The sequence below is a fragment of the Etheostoma cragini genome, chromosome 8 (genome assembly GCF_013103735.1).
Source record: "Etheostoma cragini isolate CJK2018 chromosome 8, CSU_Ecrag_1.0, whole genome shotgun sequence".
NCBI classification, from domain to species: Eukaryota; Metazoa; Chordata; class Actinopteri; order Perciformes; family Percidae; genus Etheostoma; species Etheostoma cragini.
The window spans coordinates 24,193,221-24,215,424 of NC_048414.1; the positions used below are offsets into that span (position 1 = coordinate 24,193,221).

Below are 22,204 nucleotides of genomic sequence, written 5' to 3' on the forward strand. Positions count from 1 at the left end.
ACACACACACACACACACACACACACACACACACACACACACACACACACACACACACACACACACACACAGTCTTCAACTCAATAATGTCTCACTGGAAACTAATGTAAAATGCAATACCTTTAATATAATTTTTGAAATCAACATAATGAGTTCTGATTAGAAAGAATGAACACTGAGAGCAGTCAGTATCATCCTTCCTCCAGTCCTCGGTTCTCTGCTGCTCTGATTCCCTGCAGCTGTCTCATCCAGCAGCTAAGTTTTGAATTTGCCTAATTTTAAGATATGTGGCGAACTATGCTAAACAGTTTGACATATACAGATAGATTCTTGTTTTAGCTTGTCTGTAACAATATGTTATTAGCCGAGCTAGTGCGTGTAAATGTTTATACACATGCCATATATGTTTATACACATGCCTTTCCATCCACTATTGGATGAGACTGTGGATAGATCAGATGTATGATGTATCAGGTAACGTCAGGTATAGTTTTTCCTTGATAAAGTTACAACTATGCTAATTGAGTATAAACCATAAGTGCATTGCAGCGCTTGTCTGCCTATCTATTTCCATAAGGAGCGCAGTAAGGGAATGCAGGCAAAGTGTTGACATTTATGCTTGTTGAGCAAAATATTTACTCAGATTACAGATTCACAAAGATTTTATTGCACTAGTAAAAAGCATAGTTGGAGGAGCTCAGCACCTGCACAGAGCAGAGGACAGGCTGCAGCGTGACAATAAATTATAAAAAAGTTATTAAGTTATCGTAAAATACTCTTTTTCTATCTGGTGGTTGATTTGTTGTTTACCAGAAATTTACTAGTGAAATAAGTTATTGTTATAAGTTATTATTACATTTTTTTTATAGATTCACATAATGTGCCATAACCCACACTGTATAGAAAATCATTCGCATTTTTCATATGTATACTGTGTCTCAACTGTGTTTTTTTTGTTCAACACAGCGCTGTGCCATGAAATCTAAGTCGTAGCCCCTTCGCACTACACACACAAAAACATGTATAAAATATTCAAGTTCAAATACAATATGTTGAAAAAGTTGAACTTTATGTTAGATCAACCCTGCTGAATGTTTTCCGACACTTTCTTGCATCTCACCTCTGGTCAACGAAGACAAATTTGCCATCGATGGCGTGCCGTGAGACGTACTCTGTGGGCTTTACCCTAATGTCTGCCAGACTGGGTTGGGGGACAATGTGGGGGTGCAGGCGGCCTATGGCTACCAGGCAGCTCAGGTTGCAGCCCTCATTGTCGGGCTCGTTGTCCTCGTCGAGACCCATCTTGGTGGGCGGCCAGCTCTTTAGGTATCCCGTGCTGTGAATAGTGCAGAAGCTCTTACGGTCCGCTGTAAAGATGGGAAGAGTTAGGAAGAGACACTGTTAGAGGGATGGGCTGACCATATTTGGAACTGTAACAAAACCGGATTGCAAAAACCTATTTAGGATTTTGAATGCCGTCTTGAAGAGTAAATATGCTGAGACATTTCCATTAATGATTAAAAACAGATGAAATAATAACATTCTTTTTGAACTACACATGTGAAACAAAACTTTAAAGATCCCATAACATGCTCATTTTCAGGTTTATACTTGTATTTAGGGTTTCTATTATAACATGTTTACATGCTTTAATGTAAAAAAACTGTCTGTCTAAATATACTAATATCTGTCTGCTGTCTGAAACGGACCGTTTTAGCATCTGTCTCTTTAAACCACCATCCTAGAAAAAAAACTGGTATGCTCTTATTTGGTCAGCATTTCCAAGTCTTCTGCATATATGCTCTCAGAGCCTGTGCACTGTCATTGCAACCAGGGAATGATTAAAGCAGAAACACATGTAGAGTACATGTACTGTAAGTACATTGTGCTGATAATGCCTCTTTCACTCTTCACTTGTAAGTAAACATTTGAATCCAGTATTGAATGCAGGCATTATTCATTTACGTTGACATTACCACCGCAGTTTTAAAGGAAGAGGCCACCGATTGTTAAAATAAGGTTACTCACCATCACAACAATATTTACGTAGGCGGGCAAACGCAATTCTGTCTTAGTCCGGAAGCGCCAACGCTAGCTTAGCTTAGCGTATAGACTCCTATGTTGCCGGTTAGCATGTTGTCAGTAAAAGCAACCCATCAAAAACAAAACCTAATTACTTATTTTGGCCTGCATATTCACAACGAGTACAAATAGCACTGCAGATTAAGACTAGAAGATTTCCTAGGCAGATATTTACTTGGGACTATATTGGTTGAAAGTAGGCACTTGCGCCTTTTACCTTGGGGAGGGCCTTTATTACGTCCGCAGATACTGTATATCAGGGGTGCAGAATTGTCATTGAACATCAGCATTTTTCTTCAGCCAAGCAGGTGGCCCGCATCTTATATGCTTATACTCATAGAATCTGGAGTTACAATAAAGTAACTATCATTCTGTTTTTTTATAGGCTTTTTTGATGTAGTCAATGCTACCTGCAATAGGGTCCACAAGCAGAACATAGTCTAATCCCTCTTCTTATATGCACAGCAAGTCAATGCATCAAATAATATTTGTATTCTGATAAAAGCTTGTCATGATTATGAATAGGCCTAATACTGATTATAAGGCCCATGATTCAATCATGATTAGTAACTGCAGAACACTTGCATTCCTCTTAACAATCCAGTACAGGAGGGATGGAGACAGCAGAAAAAAAAAAAAAAAAACAGTCAGGGAGGACTCGGACATATCACAATGATAGAAACGGATGACCGGACATGGGGATGTCCAGGAAGCTGCTGTTCAGATGTCGGCTATTGTCGTGCTCTTAAAAAGGGCACTCTCGTGGAATGTCAGACGCCCTGAGGGGGCTCCGCTACGTCCGTGCTATAGGCCTGGGTGAAGCTTCGCACAGCAAGTGAGACAGATGCTGCTTTGAAAGCGCCATGTCTTGGGAGCACTCTCTGTAGTGTACAAACAGCAGCTGTGTTTTTCTGATCCTCCGCTTCAGAGGGAAAAACCCCTCGAGTGAAAACTACCTTGACCGAAAAGAGCTTGTGAAAACTTTTGGCATAAATAAAGGGTTTGACATTAAAGTGGCCATGCTCCCGTTGCCTCTAATGGAAAGGCAGGATGGTGAAACCGACCATTGATGTGTGATGACGTGTGAGAGTGCACAGCGGGCTTCTGTCGTCTGAACCCTTTCAAAAAACGCTTCAGACACACTCAGAATATTAATCTGAGCCTGTCAGTTGTAAAATGAGCACTTTTGTGAAGGTAAATGCAAGATGAACAATGGCCCTATTAATTTACATTTCAGCTTGTTTCGCTGCTGCCGACTGCAGCATTCTCGCTTAATACTGGACCAAGTTAAAGATTTGTTTGTTGTTTCCATCAGTCACATAGATAAAAAAAACATAGGAAAATAGGGTGCGGGTTAAAAAAAGTACATCAGGTAAAGGCTGAATGTAGAGAAGAGCCCTTGATTGTCCCTCAAAGATGAAAACTGATCCGAAATGGGGAGATGCTTTGAGTAGCACAAAGCTTCCTCTACAAGGGAGGCAGCCTTACAGGTTAGGGGAAGAGTAAGATAGTGGATGAAATAATTCCAATTTTAGAAGAACAAACCGTACCGTACCTTTTTTCTTAGAACAGGTGGAGGGAAAGTCTTTATCCTCTACTTTGACAGAGGGCCTGTTGCACTTCATCCTGCAGAAAAATGACCTTCTGGCTCCAGAACAGAGTCTAGATGGACCAGGGGTGATGTCTGTCTTCACTGGAAGACCAGCTGCAATTGCACAAACATGAAAATAGTTATCATAACAACAGGTTGCTTTTTCTTCAACATAATTGTTTTTAATGTTCAGTGCAGACGCTTTTAAAACATTATTGCATTGTCGTCTTTAATGTGGAAGCTGACATTTTTTTATAATTCTCAGAACTCTAAATATATTCTTATAACATCACTCAGTCTGAAACTCCTGTAGCAAATTCAGTTATTCTTTCTATTTTCAGTGCCTCTATTTTAAGTCTTGATTGATGCCCATTTCAGCCATTTGTATCCATGCAGTCTTAGTTTTTCCATTAAGAAAATGTGTTCAAGTATTACTAGTAGGGCTGTAACGATATGCGATAAAAAACCGAAAGCGCGACACTCAGGTCCACAATTGTGTGGTGTGATGTGAGAAGGCAGAATTGCAACACACCCCTTCCAACTCCCAGAGTTATCCTTCCTGTCTAGATCAAAAGATCACACCGCAAGTTGCGTTTTAAGCTCTTCTTTTTTCTGCTTGTGGAGAGCTACGTGACACATTTAAATAAATCGGCCTCCAAGAACATACCAGGCAGACAAACACTTGACAACCTGCAGGTGGAAGCGGTGGAGACGGGGTCGAATCAGTTCCGTATTGTTTTCAACAGTAGTTTGTTACAACAAAACAGAAGAGGTATAGCTTTGGCTATTTATTTATTTTACTTAGGTATGTTGTTGATCATTTGCATAGTTAATATTATAATAAAATTATAATATACAAAAACAAATCCTCAAAATCAGCACCTGATATAACTGTGCTTATATTTAGATAAAGTTGTGGAGAAAAAAATACTGGGATCCAAGAAATGCAGCCTGTTTGAAACAGGCAAACGCTCAAAGTGTTGTCACTAGCTCAACAAGTAGACAATACAACCAGGTGCTGTATCACAACAAATATTATTTTATTGGGACATAAGGCAGCCTTGAGATTGCTGACAGCTACAGTTTTGCTTGGTACCGCGAGGACACAACAGATTAAGATGTAAACTCAGAGTGGAAGGGTGGAATACACAGGAGATTGACATTAACTAGATTTCAATGCTACACAATATAAAATGTGTGTTTGGACTTACTTTTAGCATCAATGAGTCTCTCTCGTGGGGCCGTATCAGAAGAGGACAGCTGCTCTTTGACCTTGGCAATGTCCTTGGGGTGTAGGTAGTCAAACAGGCTCTGACCTATCAGGTCATTCTGGACGCAGAAGATGGAATATATGAGTGACAAAGGGAATAGAGGAAAGGAACATAACAACATGGACAAGGACAGAACTACCAAAAACATCTACTACTAATTAAATAAACGACATTAACTTCTCTAAAGTCAGCGCTGTGATAAATACTATGTTACAACATATATGGGAGCTTTTCTGGGGAATTGCATGGCAATTTAATTATTTTATATACAAATTGGTCTATAGCCTGACGTTCCACTTCTGGGATTGCTCCGGTGCTGCAGGAAATTCCGCCGATGCATGTATTTTCTGTTTCCTTCCGTTTTCTTTGTGTTGGAAATTTAAATTAGGTGGATTTATGAGGACTATCTCTGCATGGTAGATTGAGACAGATAGCTGTTGTTGTGATTGGTTTAAAGAAAAAACAATAAGCCATCTCCCATCCCGGTATCCTCTGTGGAGTAGTCAAATTTTCTGCCAAATAAAAAGGTCAACACTATGGGGTCCTGTGTAACTCTGACTGACGTGACAAAGGATAGAAAAAGTTTCAAGTATGACACATAATATAAGTTCTTTAAGGCTAAGAGGCTTAACAATTACTTAAGATAACTAAACATATTATCAACAATATCTATTTGAGTAACAAGCAATAAATGGACAACCCTTTTTCTCGAATTCACAAATTCCTCCTTACCTGGCTGTAGTTGAGGATCTTGTAGACTGATTCGGAAACAAAGAGGATCTTTCCGCGGTCGCACCCAACCACAAAAAGGAAACCATCAGCAGCCTGCATTATCAAACAAACAAAAATAAAACTGGAATAAATATGGAGTATTCCACAACTTAATTTTCTTTTTAGAAAAGACAAAAAATGAATTCTTTAAAACTCTCTACTTTGTTCCAATATTAGGATAAACAGTATGATTTAGCTGCTTGAATTTTTAAGTACCATAATTAGTGGACAAGACTAGCAACAGAGGAGGAAAATAATAATAAACAGAGTACCATGCAGACTGCATGGTGAATTAAGTACTGTACTACTATAACATAGCCCTCTTGCATGTTATATTAAATACACAATTTAAGCTTTCATTATTTTTGTCAGTAATTTTACCTCTATTTGGTAGTTGTAAGGTGACCATGTTGTGCTATTTTCCTATTGTCAGTTATTTTTAATTTCATATTTAATAGGTTACTAGGTTACAGTACCTAAAGTAATGTTGCAGCTATGAAAGCCCATCAGTGGGGACACAAATCAGACCTGGCTTGTATCACTCAGGTGAGTATTTGACTGTAATGAAAACTGATAAAACCTGTAATTATTAATGTACAGCCTATCTGAGAGACAGTAACTACACCCAGAGAAATCATCTATGTGTAAATATCCATCTGTATCATTAGTATTTTTAGTTGAATTGTAATGTAGTTTTTTAAACGCTAAATCTAAATCTTCAATCCTGGACCGTTGATCCTATTCGTCAGTTAATATAGTATAGTAGTTATAGTATATTTGAGCTCTGCTACATAAATCCTTCACCAGTGTTGGAAGTTTACCTTGTTTATTTGATTTTACATTGGCTAGTTTTACTGAGGCCGGGCTTTGTATCCCCCAAATCCCGAAGTGCTTGTAAGCGATAAATCATCATTAGTGTTCAGCCATTAGTTCACCACCATCATCACAACACATTGCAGAGAATCAAGAGTTTAACCCCGCCCCCAATTACGTTACGCATTTTTTCTAGACTTAGTTGACACTTTATTGGATGCCTAATCATTTGAACTGCACTCACCCTTAATATCAAGTGCTTCAGTTCATCATCTGAGAGGAAGGAAGGCTTGTAGTTGGCCTCTGTGTAGGGGTTGGCTGCACCTAAACAGTGAACAAAACACTCACACATGTAGCTATTCAGACTGAAAAAAGCACACACTGTAACAGCTCACACAGTTTGTGGGCGTTCTTAAGTGAAAGTTAAAGTAGCTATTTTTCCATGTACAATCCCAAATTCTAGCAAACAGACAGTTTTACCAAAAAATATAATGGCTTTTTATATATATTTAGATGGTCAACATGATTGTTGATCTGTAACAAGTGAATCATTTATTATTTGCTTAGCTGCCGAAGTCTCTGGCTTTTGTAACCAACTGTCTTCCTTTATTCCTTTAAAAAAAGAAAAAAAAGAAGCAATCCTACACCTTCTTTGCTGCTCAAAGGTGATAACAAGCTACTTCGGCCAGTGTATTGCAAGCCAGCTAGGCCTAAATTGACTCCCTTACTGGCCTTATGATGTGGTAAAAACGTTTTTATAATAGCAGACTACTTTAAGAAATACCTCAGTACCAATATTGTGTGCTTTGCCAGAGCTTTTTTTAATCTTATTTTTGTCAGTCAACAAAAAAATGAACTGACTATCTGTGCAGTTCAATCTCTGATCCAATCTCTATGTGAAGCACCTTTATTTTCCCATTCATCATTAGATACATTAAGCTGTGCCAAAGAGCTGTTAATATTGTTGCAATTCTTAAGCAGACATTTCCCTAGTGGCTCTTTTGACAGCTGTGTACAGTACATGAATACAGTACGAATATAGTATGTTGGCAGTGTTATATTAAGGCAGGACCAACCATAGCATATTTTAAACCCTCATAAATTGAGGCATCCCAAGCAATTTACTAACCTCGGAGTGTCTTCATGTGCTGGACAGCCATGCGCAGGACCGTCAGCTTGTCAAGTTTGCGGGACATGGCGTTACAGGTGGGCACCAATGATGCCAGCTCGTCGATGAAGCTGTTCATCTTGTCCCTGCGACGCTTCTCAATCTGGCTGTGAGCCTCTCTGTAGAAAGAGAAGTATAAGACATTAACAGATAGTGATCTTACACCGACTGTTCTCCTTTTTTCCAATCTGTCCAGCATAAATCCAAAAGAAAAGAAAATCATTTTGGATTAGTATAAAAGAAAAAATACTGAGGCTGCATGCAACAGAAGTGCAAGATAAGGCAAGTTATCCTTCAATGGGCTGCATTCTTTCAATGCAAATTATCCTCCCATTCTTGTCTAACATGACGATGAATCAACGCTAAGAACACGCTGCTCTCTAAAGATGACAGATAAAATGCTTTGGTGTTATGTCTATCTTTCAGGACTGTAAGAAGATCCAAAGGTCTATCCAACTTTTCTGTTCCGTCATCACTAGCTGCTACTAAAGATGGTACTTTCAAAGCAACATAAAGAGAGCTTATCATTAGCCATCATGTACGCTCCTACAGTCCCTTACTTGAATATAATGTTTGGATCCATACACTTCAATGTATAAAGTTTCTCATTATCAACGTCCACAAAGCACTCTCTGTTTCCAATCAGACAAAAGGACATTTATTGCATGCAAGAAAGATTAGAAGAAGGGGGGAATGAGAGAGAGAATGTAAAGGAGTTTTTATACCTGGCATTCTTAATCCTGCCCTGTTGGTCACTGGAAAGACAAACAAAGATATATTAGAGAGGGGAAATTGGCAAAAAAGTGAATTTTTTAGAGGGAAGAAGCTTTAAGGTCTTTTGTTGCTTGAGTCCTTCAAGTCAGATTCACCAAATTTCTCTTAATACATTTTAAATCCTCATAAATGTGTCTTATACAAATAATAAGGTTACATGGTTCACTCTATTTGCAGTAAAAAATTATTCACAAAAAAATAAATACTTCACAGTGCAAAGCTTGAAGTCCTGCTGTTGGAAATCAGCAGGCAAAAGCAGTGTCCAAAAATATAACTACAGCTGTCAACATCGGGTCACTGCAGAACAGTACCAGGACAGGCATTCCTAAATTGCAAAAAGGTTATCTACAGTGACTGCATCATGTGTGTGTGCCACAAAAGGAGAATCTGCGATGGCACCACTGAATTTTAAAAGTTACACATTACTTTGCTATAACCCTTAAAAAAAAAAAAATTCTCATTAAATTAATAAGCCAGTAACACACATGATACTGAACTGATACGGCAACAGCAAATGGACATTTTCAAACACCTAATTTATATACATATATTGCTTGAATCAACAAGATTTTTCCTCCTTTGGAGGAACGCAGACAACTTGAACGAATCTTGTTTGACAGTCCTTGACCATTTGAGCATTTTGTTTGTTCCTAAGAAAATACCTAAATAACGTAAAAACGGGTTGATGTCACAGGTTACTCATATATGCTACTTATGAACAACTCTGTTTGTATTAGTAGTCTTCAGGCCCGTTCCCATCAGACAGAACAGAGCATATCAAAAGAAAACTGTTGACAATAATGTATGTGAAAGGAAAAGAAATGTTCAGATGTTGCTGTTGAAATCTTTAAATGTAATTTGTCCATGTCCCATTCACCTTCATTGTATAGGTGTGCCATAAGACATTTCAAGAAATGGATTTTGGACAAATAAAACCAAAACGCTCCACTTGGACATATCGTATTGGTCCGAATATAAGACAACCCCCCCTCCCCTTTCAAGACTAATTAAAAAAAAAAAAATACTTTTTGAAGACTAAATCTTGTTTTACAAAGAAATCATGAACAAATTCTAATAAAAACACATTGAATAAAACCCGGATTATGGATCATTTCTATAGTTTATAGCTGACTTTATTAGCTGACTTCCCTATTGGCTGTTGGAACAGGTGACGTGCCTTATCCACTGCACGGTATCTACTCGACTCGCCTCGACTCTACTCAACTTTTTTGTAGCGCACACATTAGCTGGCTTGAGTCCAGCTGAGAAATTGTTTAAGACGATCGCTGTGTCTCTCCATGTTTCAGGCCCTGGCACTAGCTAGCTGGGAGGTGACTCGCATCAGTTGGGAGGGCAACACGCGTTTTACTCGTTTTGTGTTGTTTGCAACATCTGTTGTTGTGGGTTTATTAACATAAAGAGTCTAGACCTTAAACATAAGACAATCTCACTTGTTCTTCCAGGAGAAAAAAAGAAATCTTACATTTAGACCAATACGGTATATCACTAATGATGAGTGAGAAAATATGTTGATTATGATTTGGGTGAACCAACCCTTTAAGCTAATTTCAAAGTGAAACTGGATATTTTCAATGACAGGAATGATGAAACTACAGCATTTACAGCAATGCTTAAATATATTACCATGATAATGATGGCCTCTTACCTTCCCAGTTTATCTTTGTCTGGGTCCATGTCACTAAGGAGAAGAGACAGGAGGCAAAAGTTTCAAAAAGAACATAAGAGAACATCAAATTAACCAAATTACTTTTGAAATATTTAAGGCATAAGGGGTTTACTGGGGTCAGTCTATTCATTATTTCATGTTGCAAAATCAATTGTGGGTGATTACTATTTCAGATCTTTGTGCTAAATCTATTAACATTGAGTCATGTTTGAACTTACTCAAATGAGAACCCATCAATTCTGCAAAGAGATACAAATGCATTAATAATTTTTTTATTCTTTCGCAGTATTGTGAACAATAGTATGTGATTATTTACAGTGTAGAAAAAACAACTGATTGTCAGCATTTAAAAGTTCAAATTTCTTTCTCTTTCTTTGTTTAATTTCCCAACTGCTTTCCCGGTCTCCTACTTCCCCCGGTCTTTCTTTCCACCTTGCCTTTTTTTTGTTTGTTTCATTTTCTTTTACTTGTCATTATGTCTTTCCAGCCTTCCTTATCCATTTTGTCTTTCCTTCTTTCTTTCTTTACTTCCTGGTGTTCTTACTGGTAATCGGTAGTGCTGCCCTTCCTCTTGCGGGTGTAGTCCATGCTAGGAGTGCTGATGGAGCTGGAGATGAGGTCAGTGGACCCCGGAGACATGAAGTCAGTCATTGTAGACGATATGTCCATCCTTTGGTCTGCCATCAGGTCATCTGTAGAGCAAAGACAAAAATCTCTTTAATTCAGGGTAACCATGCCTAACCGACTTGTCTGAATGGAGTAGGTAAGACATTTTTGGGCTGTCTCCTAATAACATACAATTGTATTTTCACGGTTGACAAGTAAAACTTGTAGGAGTGAAAATAAAATAAATAGATCTGTGGGATATTGTTAGAAAACACGCTTTCTATAATATGGCCCAAAACAAGAAGTTCACAAGCTCCCATGTCAACAGATAAAGGAAATATAAACGTTTCCATGTATGATTAAAACGCATGTCACAGAAGAAAATGTAAACATAGAAATGACAGTCACTCTTAACCCTTGTGTTCTCTTCCCATTGACTATGCAACTTTTTGTTTTTCTGCGTCAACATTTTAAATTGAAACCGTAATTCACTTTTGTTGCTTTTCCCTGTTTAAGTTTTTGTCACCTTTCCTGAAGTCTTTGCCAATTATTTTCATGAGCTTTTCTTGATGTTTTGGTTGGTTGTTTTTCATTGTTTTTGAAGCTTTTTCCGACATTTGTGTCACTATTTTTTAACGTTTTGTCTCTTTTCCCGAAGTTCTTCCTCACCTTTTCCAATGTCTTTGTTGATTTTTCTGCACTTTTGACATTTTTGTTATTGTTTTTGACATTTTGAAGCTTTTAAACGTTATTTTATCAATAAGTTTCTTTAAATGCTATAAAATTGATTAAACACACATTTTAATGATAGTAGTGGACTGATCATTTCTTTCTTGTGAAGAGAGTTGCATGGAAGCATGCCCATTATTTTATTGACAATTTGGTTGAAAGAAACCCACATTTCTAATATAGAGCTTTTTGAAAATGGGTCAAATATGGCCCTGAGGACCACATAAAGGTTAAATATGGCATGCATAAGTGAGCCAGATTAACAAGCAATTCAGCATTTAAAATGTGGGGCTGTTAATTGTAATGGGTGTGTGTTCAAATATGTAACTACCAACTAAATTACTAAAAACATGATGTTAGCCATGGTAAAATGTATTTATAAATATATAATTTATATAATAATTGTATTATTAATATTATTATCCATGGTATCTATACTGACAGCAGAAATGGCTGACAAGAATTCCCCATTAAAGTTAAAAGACAAGATCAAAGCGACCTCTGTGAAAAAAAATATATCCACAGTAAAGCGAGTTTCAGAGCATATTCCTAAGGATGGGTCAAACACATTTGCTGCTTTAACAGGGAGAGTTTAATTGCAGAAGAAGAAGTCACACTCACCACAGATGTTCATCACAGCCTCAGTGTTAAAATCATCTCCTTCCATCCACTCTGGAGCCCACAACTGTGAACACACAAAAACATCACATTTACAATTAACTCAGTCCTAGCAGGAAAGGAGTTATTCTGCAACTGCCAAAAAACTTCAAAATCAAAACACTGAAAGTAAATACAAACACAGTTTATTTGACCTTGAAACATGCGGTAAACATCATGGAATCTAGGTCAGATGTGGAGGCAGAATGAACAGGAAACCACTATTTTCTCAGTAACTGCATGTTAATTACTGTTATTAACTGCAGTTAATATTTTCCAAGGAGATTTAGATCATACTATATCAATTACATGACAGACACAAGTCATAGTGATGTGTCATGTGTGTTCCCATTCCATAGGCTCATTCATTTGCTCACCAGAAATGGAATTTTAACCCCAACATCATTTATTGTATAACGTCAACCCTGGCAGAAACAAGTCTCCCCCTAGTTTTGGACCACGGTCGGAAACAAAGCAATCAGTAAAGGTTAACGTTTGGCAATTTAAAACTTGTTTCCCATGCCAATAAAGTCCCTTTCAGGTATAAAAATGCCCTGAGCCCTTAAATTGGGAGTAGACAGTAGGATGAATAAGTACCAAAAATCTCTGTAATTTTCTGTTTATGCATTCAACTTCCTGGCAGTTAAGTCCGACTGATGCATAAGATCAGTAGGCTTGGTTCAAATTCACCTCTCAGAAATATGAGTGGGAGCAGCATACACACGTAACAGAGGTGCTTCAGTTACCTGGATAGGAAACTGTAACAGGCCTCGTGGACGGGCCGGGTATAGTCTCGATCAGTCTGGTCTGCTCCGTTCTGCTCTGGTCTGTCTGGTTTGATTCAGCCCGACCTAGTTTCATCCGGTTTGATGTGATCAGTCTGCCCCGATCTGATCCTGAGCCTTAAGTAGCTGGTGAAACCTGTCTACCCTTGGATAGAGACGAAGAAAAAAGTAAGTCAAGTGCAAATCTAAATCTTTCACAAATATAAAAACGCAAACAAAACTAGGGATATTATGAAACATTCTGGCAACAGCAAGCAATGCCAACAGCAAGCTATGCTAAAATCAACTTGTACTCCATTAGCAATAATCAATATGGCAATTGGATTGACATAAAATATGTTTGTTTTTAAAGACAGAGTTTAAAACTGAGAATGTTGTGTTTGTTTACTAGAAAGGCCATGTGCTTTTTTAGGGTGAGGAGATGAGACATGGCAGTGTTACAGTGGGTCTCAATTTGGATACTTTAGTGAGTACACTTATATTTAGTGCACTGTGTACACTACGTACTCACTTGTGTAATGCGTACATTTCAACAGGTAATGTTGCTAAAATCGTGCATGGATGTTATGCAGTGACTGGACATTACTCTTTTTCTTTGTTTGTTAAATGGTAAATTGCAGCCGGGCAGAGCATTACCGCCACCTATTGTCGTCTGTCCGGCATGTTTTCCGCTAGATTCAGTTTGAAAAGTTCCCCTTGGACAACTGCACAGACCCCCACCCGTAGAAAGGTGGACAAATATTTCCTGTCCATGATGCAACTGTTATGGGCCTACCCACTCTGTAGCTATTTAATGGGAAACACTGGATTAGTCATAGAAAATGAGAAATGTGCAAGTTCAGCATTACGTGTTTAAGTTAATTTGCCAGATGTGACATCACACGTCCTCTGACTATTATGCATGCTCAGATTGCAATGTTGATGCTGAAACAACATATCGTGCACAGCCTTAAGCCCATGTACACTAACCCAACATGATGAAAAAAAAGAGCTGGGCAGCTGCCGTGCCTAGTTATGGTTATAAAACTATGATTAGACAATCACTGTTTAGGTTGGAGGTGGGGAGAACAATCAATCAATTGGAAAGACTGACAATTCTGTAGCTGTTACACTCCACTGAATTGTGGCTTCTGGTGTAAATTTTGGGTTACTCAAATAAGAGTCATACTTAACTAATTTAAATATGAAAATGTGTCTGTATTCTTCTGGAGTGTTATTGTGTGTATGTAGATCACAACATAGTAGGAGTAGAAGTAGTAGTAGCGCCACCAACAACATTAGGTGTATCCAACAATTCGCTATTCAGACAAACAAGAGGCTACCTGATCAGTTAAATAAATAGATAATCTTAAATACACAATCTTGCATTCTTAATAATGTCCGACTGAACCTTATAGAAAACCATGACTGAATTCTATTAAGGCTCTGAAAAAAATCTATCTAAATGTTTAGTGTACAGTAACAACAAAATGCAAGGCTCAAGAAGCACTTTGAAGTAAGCACACAGAGTTCTAGGTCACGACAAGCTTGGTGAGCCAGGCTGGGACAAGGCTCTGGGCTAGAGGGTGGGAAACCACTATGTCATGATTGAACACTGAAAGGAACTGGTGCGGGAGTGGAAACTGGGTCAGCCAGTCTCTATGGTCTCAAAACCAGCTAGCCTCAATTTCCATCCACCACCTACTTCTACTTTGTCAGTGAGTCAGCAAGCCATTCAGCTTTGTTTCCCTGTTCTACACCCACTCAGATAGTCAGGAAGCAGCCAGCAAGCCTTACTGATGAAACATCAAGGCAGCCATTTAGTTCCCCAATGTCCCAAATCACATACACCACCCTGACCAGTGATGGAAATAGTTTTGAAGAGGTGGGACAAGATTTATTCCAAAATTCTAAAATGTTGGGAATAGGGAGGGTGATGTTGTGAGATCAATAAACTATTACTTTTTCAAAACTTTGCAGAAATAATATCACAGCCCAAAGTGGTGGTATAAACATAATCAACGCGGGCATAGTGGACACACATATAGTAATGCTAGTTTGGCTCACTCTACTTTCTGTGTTTATAATAGCTGTAAACACTGTGCAAACATTGCAGGAACAAAATCATGACAAAAGGTGGTAATACAAACAAACTTGCAAGCCCACCTGCGGAAATAACATGCCCCCATTGTTGCACAGATGGACCCTACAGCAAAAAGTGGGACTGTCTGGGCTTCTACATCACAGCTATCCATCAAAGGCACAAAACAATCCATCAAAGGCACAAAATACAGTGACAGATGGAAGGAGTACTGAAGCAGTCACAACATTCATTGTCGAAGAGATAGTGTCTTTCAATACAGTGGAAAAGCTGTCTCTAAAATCCCTGCTCAAGACACTCAACCGTCATTGGGTCATTTAATAAACAAAGACTGGCAGCTAATATGAAAATGCTTGCAAACAACCTTTTCCAGGCTTGAAACACCTGAAGAAGCCCTGCGGGACCGGCAAAAACAGCTGATAATGCAGCTAATAGTGTGTACCTACAGCCACATTCTGCTTTTTGATAAATCAGGCACACAGCTGATGCTCCTTCAACTTGTTCATTCATCCATCCATCCATCCAGGAATTTGCAATGTTGCAATCACAACAATTAGTAATTGGTAGTACTCTTGATTTCCATAAACTCTTCCCACCTGCATACGTATGTAGGTAGGTAAGTAAGTAAGTAGGTATGTATCTTTGTTTTCTATGTTTGGCCTTTCACTTAATATGCAAAAAAAAGATTCAAGCTGGATTTTTGCTTCTGCATGGGCTCTACGCAGAGCTTTCAATGTTGCCTATGTAAGTGGCCTGAGGTTTATACTTGTGCGCTGGTGTCTGCGTAGTTCAAGCATATCTCTTTAAGAGTGCGTAGTAGAGCGAGTGAGAAAGTGAAGGGGATTAGTTTTGGAGCAAGTACCAACTCTAGAGGGATTGTGGGAGAAACAAAGTGTCTCCCCTGTGCTTTTGCCCACATCTTAAAGCTGTAGCAGGAAACGTTAACCCCTTGATTACATATTCATGGAGAAGGAGAACCCGTAAATTGGTAGGGGGGGAAGGTGACACTACCGAGCCACAACCAAGCAGACCAATCACGGTTGTTGCGATCTGCGTTGCTGCAACGTGTATTTACATTTTTTTATAACATCTGACCCGTTTTCAGTTAAAAGAAAAAAGTAAAATAAAAAAAGTCACAAAAAATGGTCGGTCAAAATAAGCGCTGAAAATGTCAACATTTAAAATATAATTATTTTTTTGAAAAAATACATAAATGTCAGAAAAAGCATTAATAATGTGTAAAAATTTACAAAAACGTTTGTTTTTTTCATGGTTAACGGGGAGACAACACAAGGGTTAAGGAAAACGCAAATCCACTTTACAAATATTCGCATCCTCATACAGGCTTGGTGTGCACGCCAGCGGAAAATTATAAAGGTTTGGGGTGCCAAACCCATGACAGGCAACCCCTCGAACCACACAAAACCAACTAAATTTCATGTGCTTACACATCATGACACCACGCACACAACCAAGTAAGTATTAGTGACACACACTTCAGAGCCACGGATGGTGAAGAGCGATCACAGCATTTTGCCTACCACCACAAACAAGCAATATTGTTAATAATAATATTATTAGATTGGCACAGTGGCCTATTAGATATATAGGTTATGGTTAATTAGGGAAAATTGTCATTATGTAGAATTACAGTAAATGTGAATAATGTTGGGAAATGTAAGCTTTATTTATGGCTATGTGTTAAATCTACACCGTAGGTACAGACCGACCTACATACTTCTGCTCAATTTTCATTTTCCTTCAGTATACTGCGGTATAATTGCGGGTTTTCTCTTAAAAAATTTACTGGTCCAATCATCAAACAGAGGGAGTGGTTGAGAACGATGACGTTGAGGTTCTGTAACCTTCGGTGAGTTCTGTAAAAGCGGTCCTTCATGGCAACGCTGCTGACTGACCAGAAGTTAAAGCCCAAGCAAGAACAATCTTTGCTGAGTTTTGTTGGCGGCCATGATGTTGCGCCCTCATCCCCCATGGGGTTCTGGAAAAGTTTGATTTTCCAGCTAGTAATGAAAGAGTTAGCTAAGGCTAACGCTAGTGATGCTAAGCCAATAGTTCTTGTTGTCTCCCCCTTTGTTAGCCTGGTCCTACCAGACAGTACATAATAGGGTTGGGGGGGAAATCAAAACAGCATAGTATCACAATATTTTCAGTGGCAGTACACAGGCGCCACGTATCGATCTTTTATTATATATGTGTTGTTCAGTTTGTCTGCTTGACAATCCAATTTTGCAGCAATAAAATCGAAGTGATATGAACAGAGAAATGTTTCTTTTTAGATAAAACAGATGTTGACAAAGTTTCCTTTTGGAGATATCATTTGAAATTGGGAAAAATTTGAAGTTGGGGAAAAAGGTTATAAATTGCAATATATCGCAGAATATTGCAATAGTTTTAAACTTCAACAGAGTACCCGCCTTCAAGGAAGTTAACACTTGTCAAAGTCGAGTGGTCGGTCTCTATGGGCTAAAATATGTGCCACCAGAAACTGAATTTGAATAATTTCTATTGGAATTTGAAATGCTAAACTTGAGTAATTGCACTGAAAGACTGAATTTGAATCACAATTGTATTGTTTAATTTGAATCATAGCAATGAAAAACTGAATCTGAATAGTATAATATGAAAATGAATTTATTTGTTTGGAACTGAAGTCCAATAAAATTTGATCATCAATGACAATTCAACTCTCTATACATCTTCACATTCAGTTCTCATAAATCAAATTCAGTTCACAAAATTCAAACTCAAGTTACTGTCATGACAGCCATCAGGGTACTTGAAGGACAAAAGAAGAGCCATCGAGCACAGATTGCAGATTTTGCGCTCTCAAATCAACCACAATCCTATGTGCACGGCTTTGCCGGCTTGTTAAAAAAATAAGTAGAGCAGCATCGCTGACGGCGTAATAATCATTTACATGTAAGTATCTTTTTTTTGCCATATATTTATTATCACTGTTAATGTGTTACATCAATGTAAAGCTAAACGCTTAATGCTGGTACAAATTTCTATTACTAATAAGGTAGCTACACCACGGGCTAACGTTATGCTAACTGTACCTATCATTTAAAATTAGGCTCGTTTGCTGTCTTTTGTACCATTTGTGTTTGTAAAGTTTAATGTCCGGTGGAATTTTCATCTCTTTTAAGATGCCGTTATTGTATATGCGTAACGTTAACAGAGATTTAAAAATGTGTGTGTTTATCAGTTGTAGCTAAGAACTGTAGATAAAGCTGTCACTGATTTACTAGACTAGCAAAGTTACATGAAAGGTAAATGTATGAGTAGTTTCCCATGTAAAAATGTTCTGTTACGTTACGTTGAAGCATTGATAATGGTAGTAATCTTTTTCTTGTCTTTGCTGTCTTTTAACAAGGACTAAAGAACAAAGGGAGGCGGTCCCTGAGGATGGAAGCCACAGCAGCAAGTTGGCCCTGGTTTGTCTACATGGATGAGGAATTAGGGCAGTCTGAACCAGTCTGATTGCCCCGATCCAAGAGGACAAACCAGGAACAAGCACTGCACTAGCATCACCTGAAGGGAGAGATGAGGAGGAGGAGGAGAGGGTAAGCAAAAGACAAGACAGCAGGGAGACAGAGGCCAAAGAGAGATGTTGAATAGATTTTCTATATTAGAGACTGGCATTCAAAAAATAAATGCATTCAATTAACTGCTTTGTCTGTCTACGCTTTTAGGTGTTTATATAATATAAACTGTCTTCCAATGTCTATGTCTTTCCAATGTCTATTTTTCCATCAAATTATGACCTAGAGGAATCTTCTAACTGAATAATTATATTCAGATGCTACCTGTTTTAATAACTCTTAAAGTATACAAGACATTACCAATACGTGTCTCTTCATTATAACATTTATTCAAACGTCAGGCAATTAGCCTCAGCTGCCAATGATGGTATTGCTTCCAGTCTGCAGAAAGAAGGAGAAAGCTTTAGGTTAGTCCCGTAGTTATCTAACCTGTCCTGGTAAGATTAGACAGCTTTATGTTAGTCCAGTAGTTATCTAACCTGTCCTGGTAAGATTGCACTTGTCTCACAAGTTTATGTAAGCATACTGTAACATGAAGGTACTTTGTTTAACTGTGTAGAGGTGTAGTTTATTCATCATGGTCTTAACTGACAACTGTTGACCATTTAACACCTACCTTTTCTGTGTTAGTGGGTGTTTATCAATGGTGTTGTTATTATGACTTTTCATATGTTGTTTGAAGCTTGTGTGTCTACAGGTATAGTTAACATTTCTCACTTGCATTTACTGCATATCATGTGGTAACTCATTAGCTGGTAGCGTTTACCTTGTTGTAGTTGCTGATCATATTTTGCACTGCATTTAAAGCTACTGGACATGTAATTTACATGTATGCCGTAAATTACAGGTTAATGTAAACTGTTGGCTACTGAAAGCATAATGTAACTAACATAAATAATGCAATTCTCCTTACCAGTAAGTGTTATGACAACCTCAAACATGAACTCTCATGAGTTTTTAAATTATTGACAAGGGATAAATAAGAGATAACGACTATTGCTTACATCATAGCCTATTAATGTTGGTAATGTTACTTACCAACAGGCAAAGTTGCCAAAAGAATATTCTCCTCCTGAAAGCAGACTGACGATGATTCACCTTCTCCATCTCAACAAAAAATCTGAACAGCACAGTTCCACAACCATTTTGTCCACTGCTTTGGAATGCAGCGCGGAAGTTAAGGTGAAACATTATCAATGACGAGCAAACATGAGACATATATACATGAAAATGTATTTTATTGTTATCTGATGTGCACTTGTTAGCCTGTTCCATTTACGTGTTCTCCAAATGCAACGGAGGAGCCTGGCCTAGCCTCTGAAGGACCAGACGTGGAAGGCCCTGTCCTATCAAAGAAGGATCCTTAACCATGAGAAATATTGTCTATCAATCTGCCCTCAATTTGCTCGTCCTTCATCCTTCAAGTACCCGGATCTCTGTCCCAGTAACTTAAAACTGAATTGTGAGAACTGAATGTTAAGATATATAGAAATGTCAACACATCCTTCCTAATTCACCGTTAATACTGTTTGGAGATCTGCCCTTGCACTGGATATTTTAAGGGGTAAGGCCATAGGGTGAGGGGAATCAGGAGAGGTTGGGGCAAGGAAATAGAAAGGGCTGAGGTAGAGGGGCAAAAGTGTCAGGAGTCAGATGAGAGAAAGGGAATAAGCACATACTTTTAGTTACGTAACAAAAATCACCCAGGTTCTAGGGTAGTCCAACATCAACTTGTTATCAACATCATGAACAAAACTCTTAGATACACCACAGCAGGATACCACATACTGATACAACATCCCTTTTCCTCACATATCCCCTTACCAGTATTTGTTTTTAATATAATTTTTTTTTTTTAATTCTAAACTTCATAGAACAGTCCGTATCTTTACAGAAATGACTCTTTTGTCATTCTGTCTTCATGATCCACAGGGTGGTTAAGCAGGGCCCTGATAATCACAACAAACTTCTGTTAACAAAATGCCTTCATGGCAACATCTATCAATAGAGATAAGAACTAGTTTAAGTTGCTTACTCTCGATGAGCAACAATGGCACTTGTCAGTCCAAGTCTTAAGTTCACACTGGATGTCTCTACAGTCATGAAAAAGTTAATTATGAACTACTAATAACACTGATGTTGATGTAGATTTTGAGAATGAATATTGATTGTTGCAAGTTGGTTGCAAAACACAAGTTGCACCTTTAAAAATCTATAAAAAGGCAACTAAAATATCTCAACATAAGCTTAAACATAAAAGCCACTGTTTACTCTGGACTCAATCAACATTTGCCAGCATTTTCACATCAACGATCCCAATGAATCCACAACAGAACCCCCCATTGGAAAAAGATTTTTCAAACCAAAAGCCAATCTGTGGGGAACATACTGATTACTATGACTCAGAAAATTAAGATACGCAACTATTCCTCATCCTGTTGAAGACCTCCTGGAACCATCCAAATGGTTATCCCTGTGTCCAAGTTTGGGATGCTCTGCTGCAGATCACACAATGGTACACAATGTATCCAAATCCCAAAGCCTATCATGATCTGCGTTTGGCGAGACTGCGGCTACAGCGAAACCGAGCGGTCGACACACTTCCACTGCTAATACTGTATCAATATATTTATACACAAATATGTGCCTGATGTTTAAAAAAAAAACAAAGTTCCCTTTCTGGGTTGAAATCACATGTACTGTATTCGCAATAATGACATAGATGTTATCGCAGCAGGATGGATGCTGCTGAGGAAACCGTGAGCCAGATACTCACCAAGGCCTGTTTACATTGCTAGCATGATAGCCTTAATGAGCACTGTACACTAAGTCGCTCGCGTTCAGGTCAAGTTTAGTTAACATTTAACAAGCACCTACCTATGCACGAGCTTCCTTTGAGTCCCGCTAGTTGCGGACAACGGTTAAAGATAGTCTGGCATATTTGGAGCGGTTTCCCCACCTGTTATCCATAACAGCATTTAATCCCGTTGGTTGAGCAATATTAGCAATACTGCTAGCTAAGGAACTGTCAAGACATGGCCAGCGAGCTAACGTCGCTCCTCCTGCTCTAGAAAACCACATTGACATGACCATAACGCTGGGAACACATCGACACATCCATTATTAAAACCCAGCAACGTCAACGAGATGAAATTTCGATAACCTGTAAGCTTGTTATCATTTTATACTTACGGTAGGTCCAATGAGATTGGCCTATCCATTGAAAGCCACCGGTAATATGTAATAGCAACCCACAGAACTGTGACATAAACGATTTTCGATCGGTGACCCAGTTTCTCTTCACCGTCATGCCTGTCGGACCACTAACCTAGTTTTTTAACCAATGGCGTTGGTGCTACCGTCGTAGGTGCCCCTCTAGCCAATCAGACAAAAGTTCAGGCTGGGAACTATGATGAACGTGCTAGTTGACCAATGACAGCTATTGTTGAACGGAATGCGGAGGTTACTTTTACGGGGTTTATGTGTGTGTCTGTGTGTGTGTGTGTGTGTGTGTGTGTGTGTGTGTTTGTGTGTGTGTGTGTGTGTGTCTGCGTGTGTGCGTGTGTGTGTGTGTGTGTGTGTGTGTTTGTTGGGGTTTTATACACTTGTGTGTATTTACTTTTC

The 22,204-nt window shown here is 38.5% G+C and overlaps 1 protein-coding gene across 1 annotated transcript in view; it reads right to left on the reverse strand.

Moving 5' to 3' along the window:
• The window catches only part of arntl1a (aryl hydrocarbon receptor nuclear translocator-like 1a), a 27,051-nt gene extending 5,143 nt beyond the window's left edge, over positions 1-21,908 (reverse strand). Inside the window, exons 1-13 of the mRNA XM_034878373.1 lie at positions 21,773-21,908; positions 12,896-13,080; positions 12,114-12,177; positions 10,702-10,849; positions 10,376-10,396; positions 10,137-10,169; positions 8,422-8,451; positions 7,658-7,815; positions 6,773-6,852; positions 5,677-5,769; positions 4,885-5,002; positions 3,638-3,787; positions 1,121-1,367 (exon numbers count right to left, since the gene is read on the reverse strand). Coding sequence (XP_034734264.1) covers positions 1,121-1,367; positions 3,638-3,787; positions 4,885-5,002; positions 5,677-5,769; positions 6,773-6,852; positions 7,658-7,815; positions 8,422-8,451; positions 10,137-10,169; positions 10,376-10,396; positions 10,702-10,849; positions 12,114-12,159 — 1,124 coding nt within the window. The 5' untranslated portion in view covers positions 12,160-12,177; positions 12,896-13,080; positions 21,773-21,908. The remainder of the gene's footprint in view (positions 1-1,120; positions 1,368-3,637; positions 3,788-4,884; positions 5,003-5,676; positions 5,770-6,772; positions 6,853-7,657; positions 7,816-8,421; positions 8,452-10,136; positions 10,170-10,375; positions 10,397-10,701; positions 10,850-12,113; positions 12,178-12,895; positions 13,081-21,772) is intronic.
• Positions 21,909-22,204: the final 296 nt, after the last annotated feature.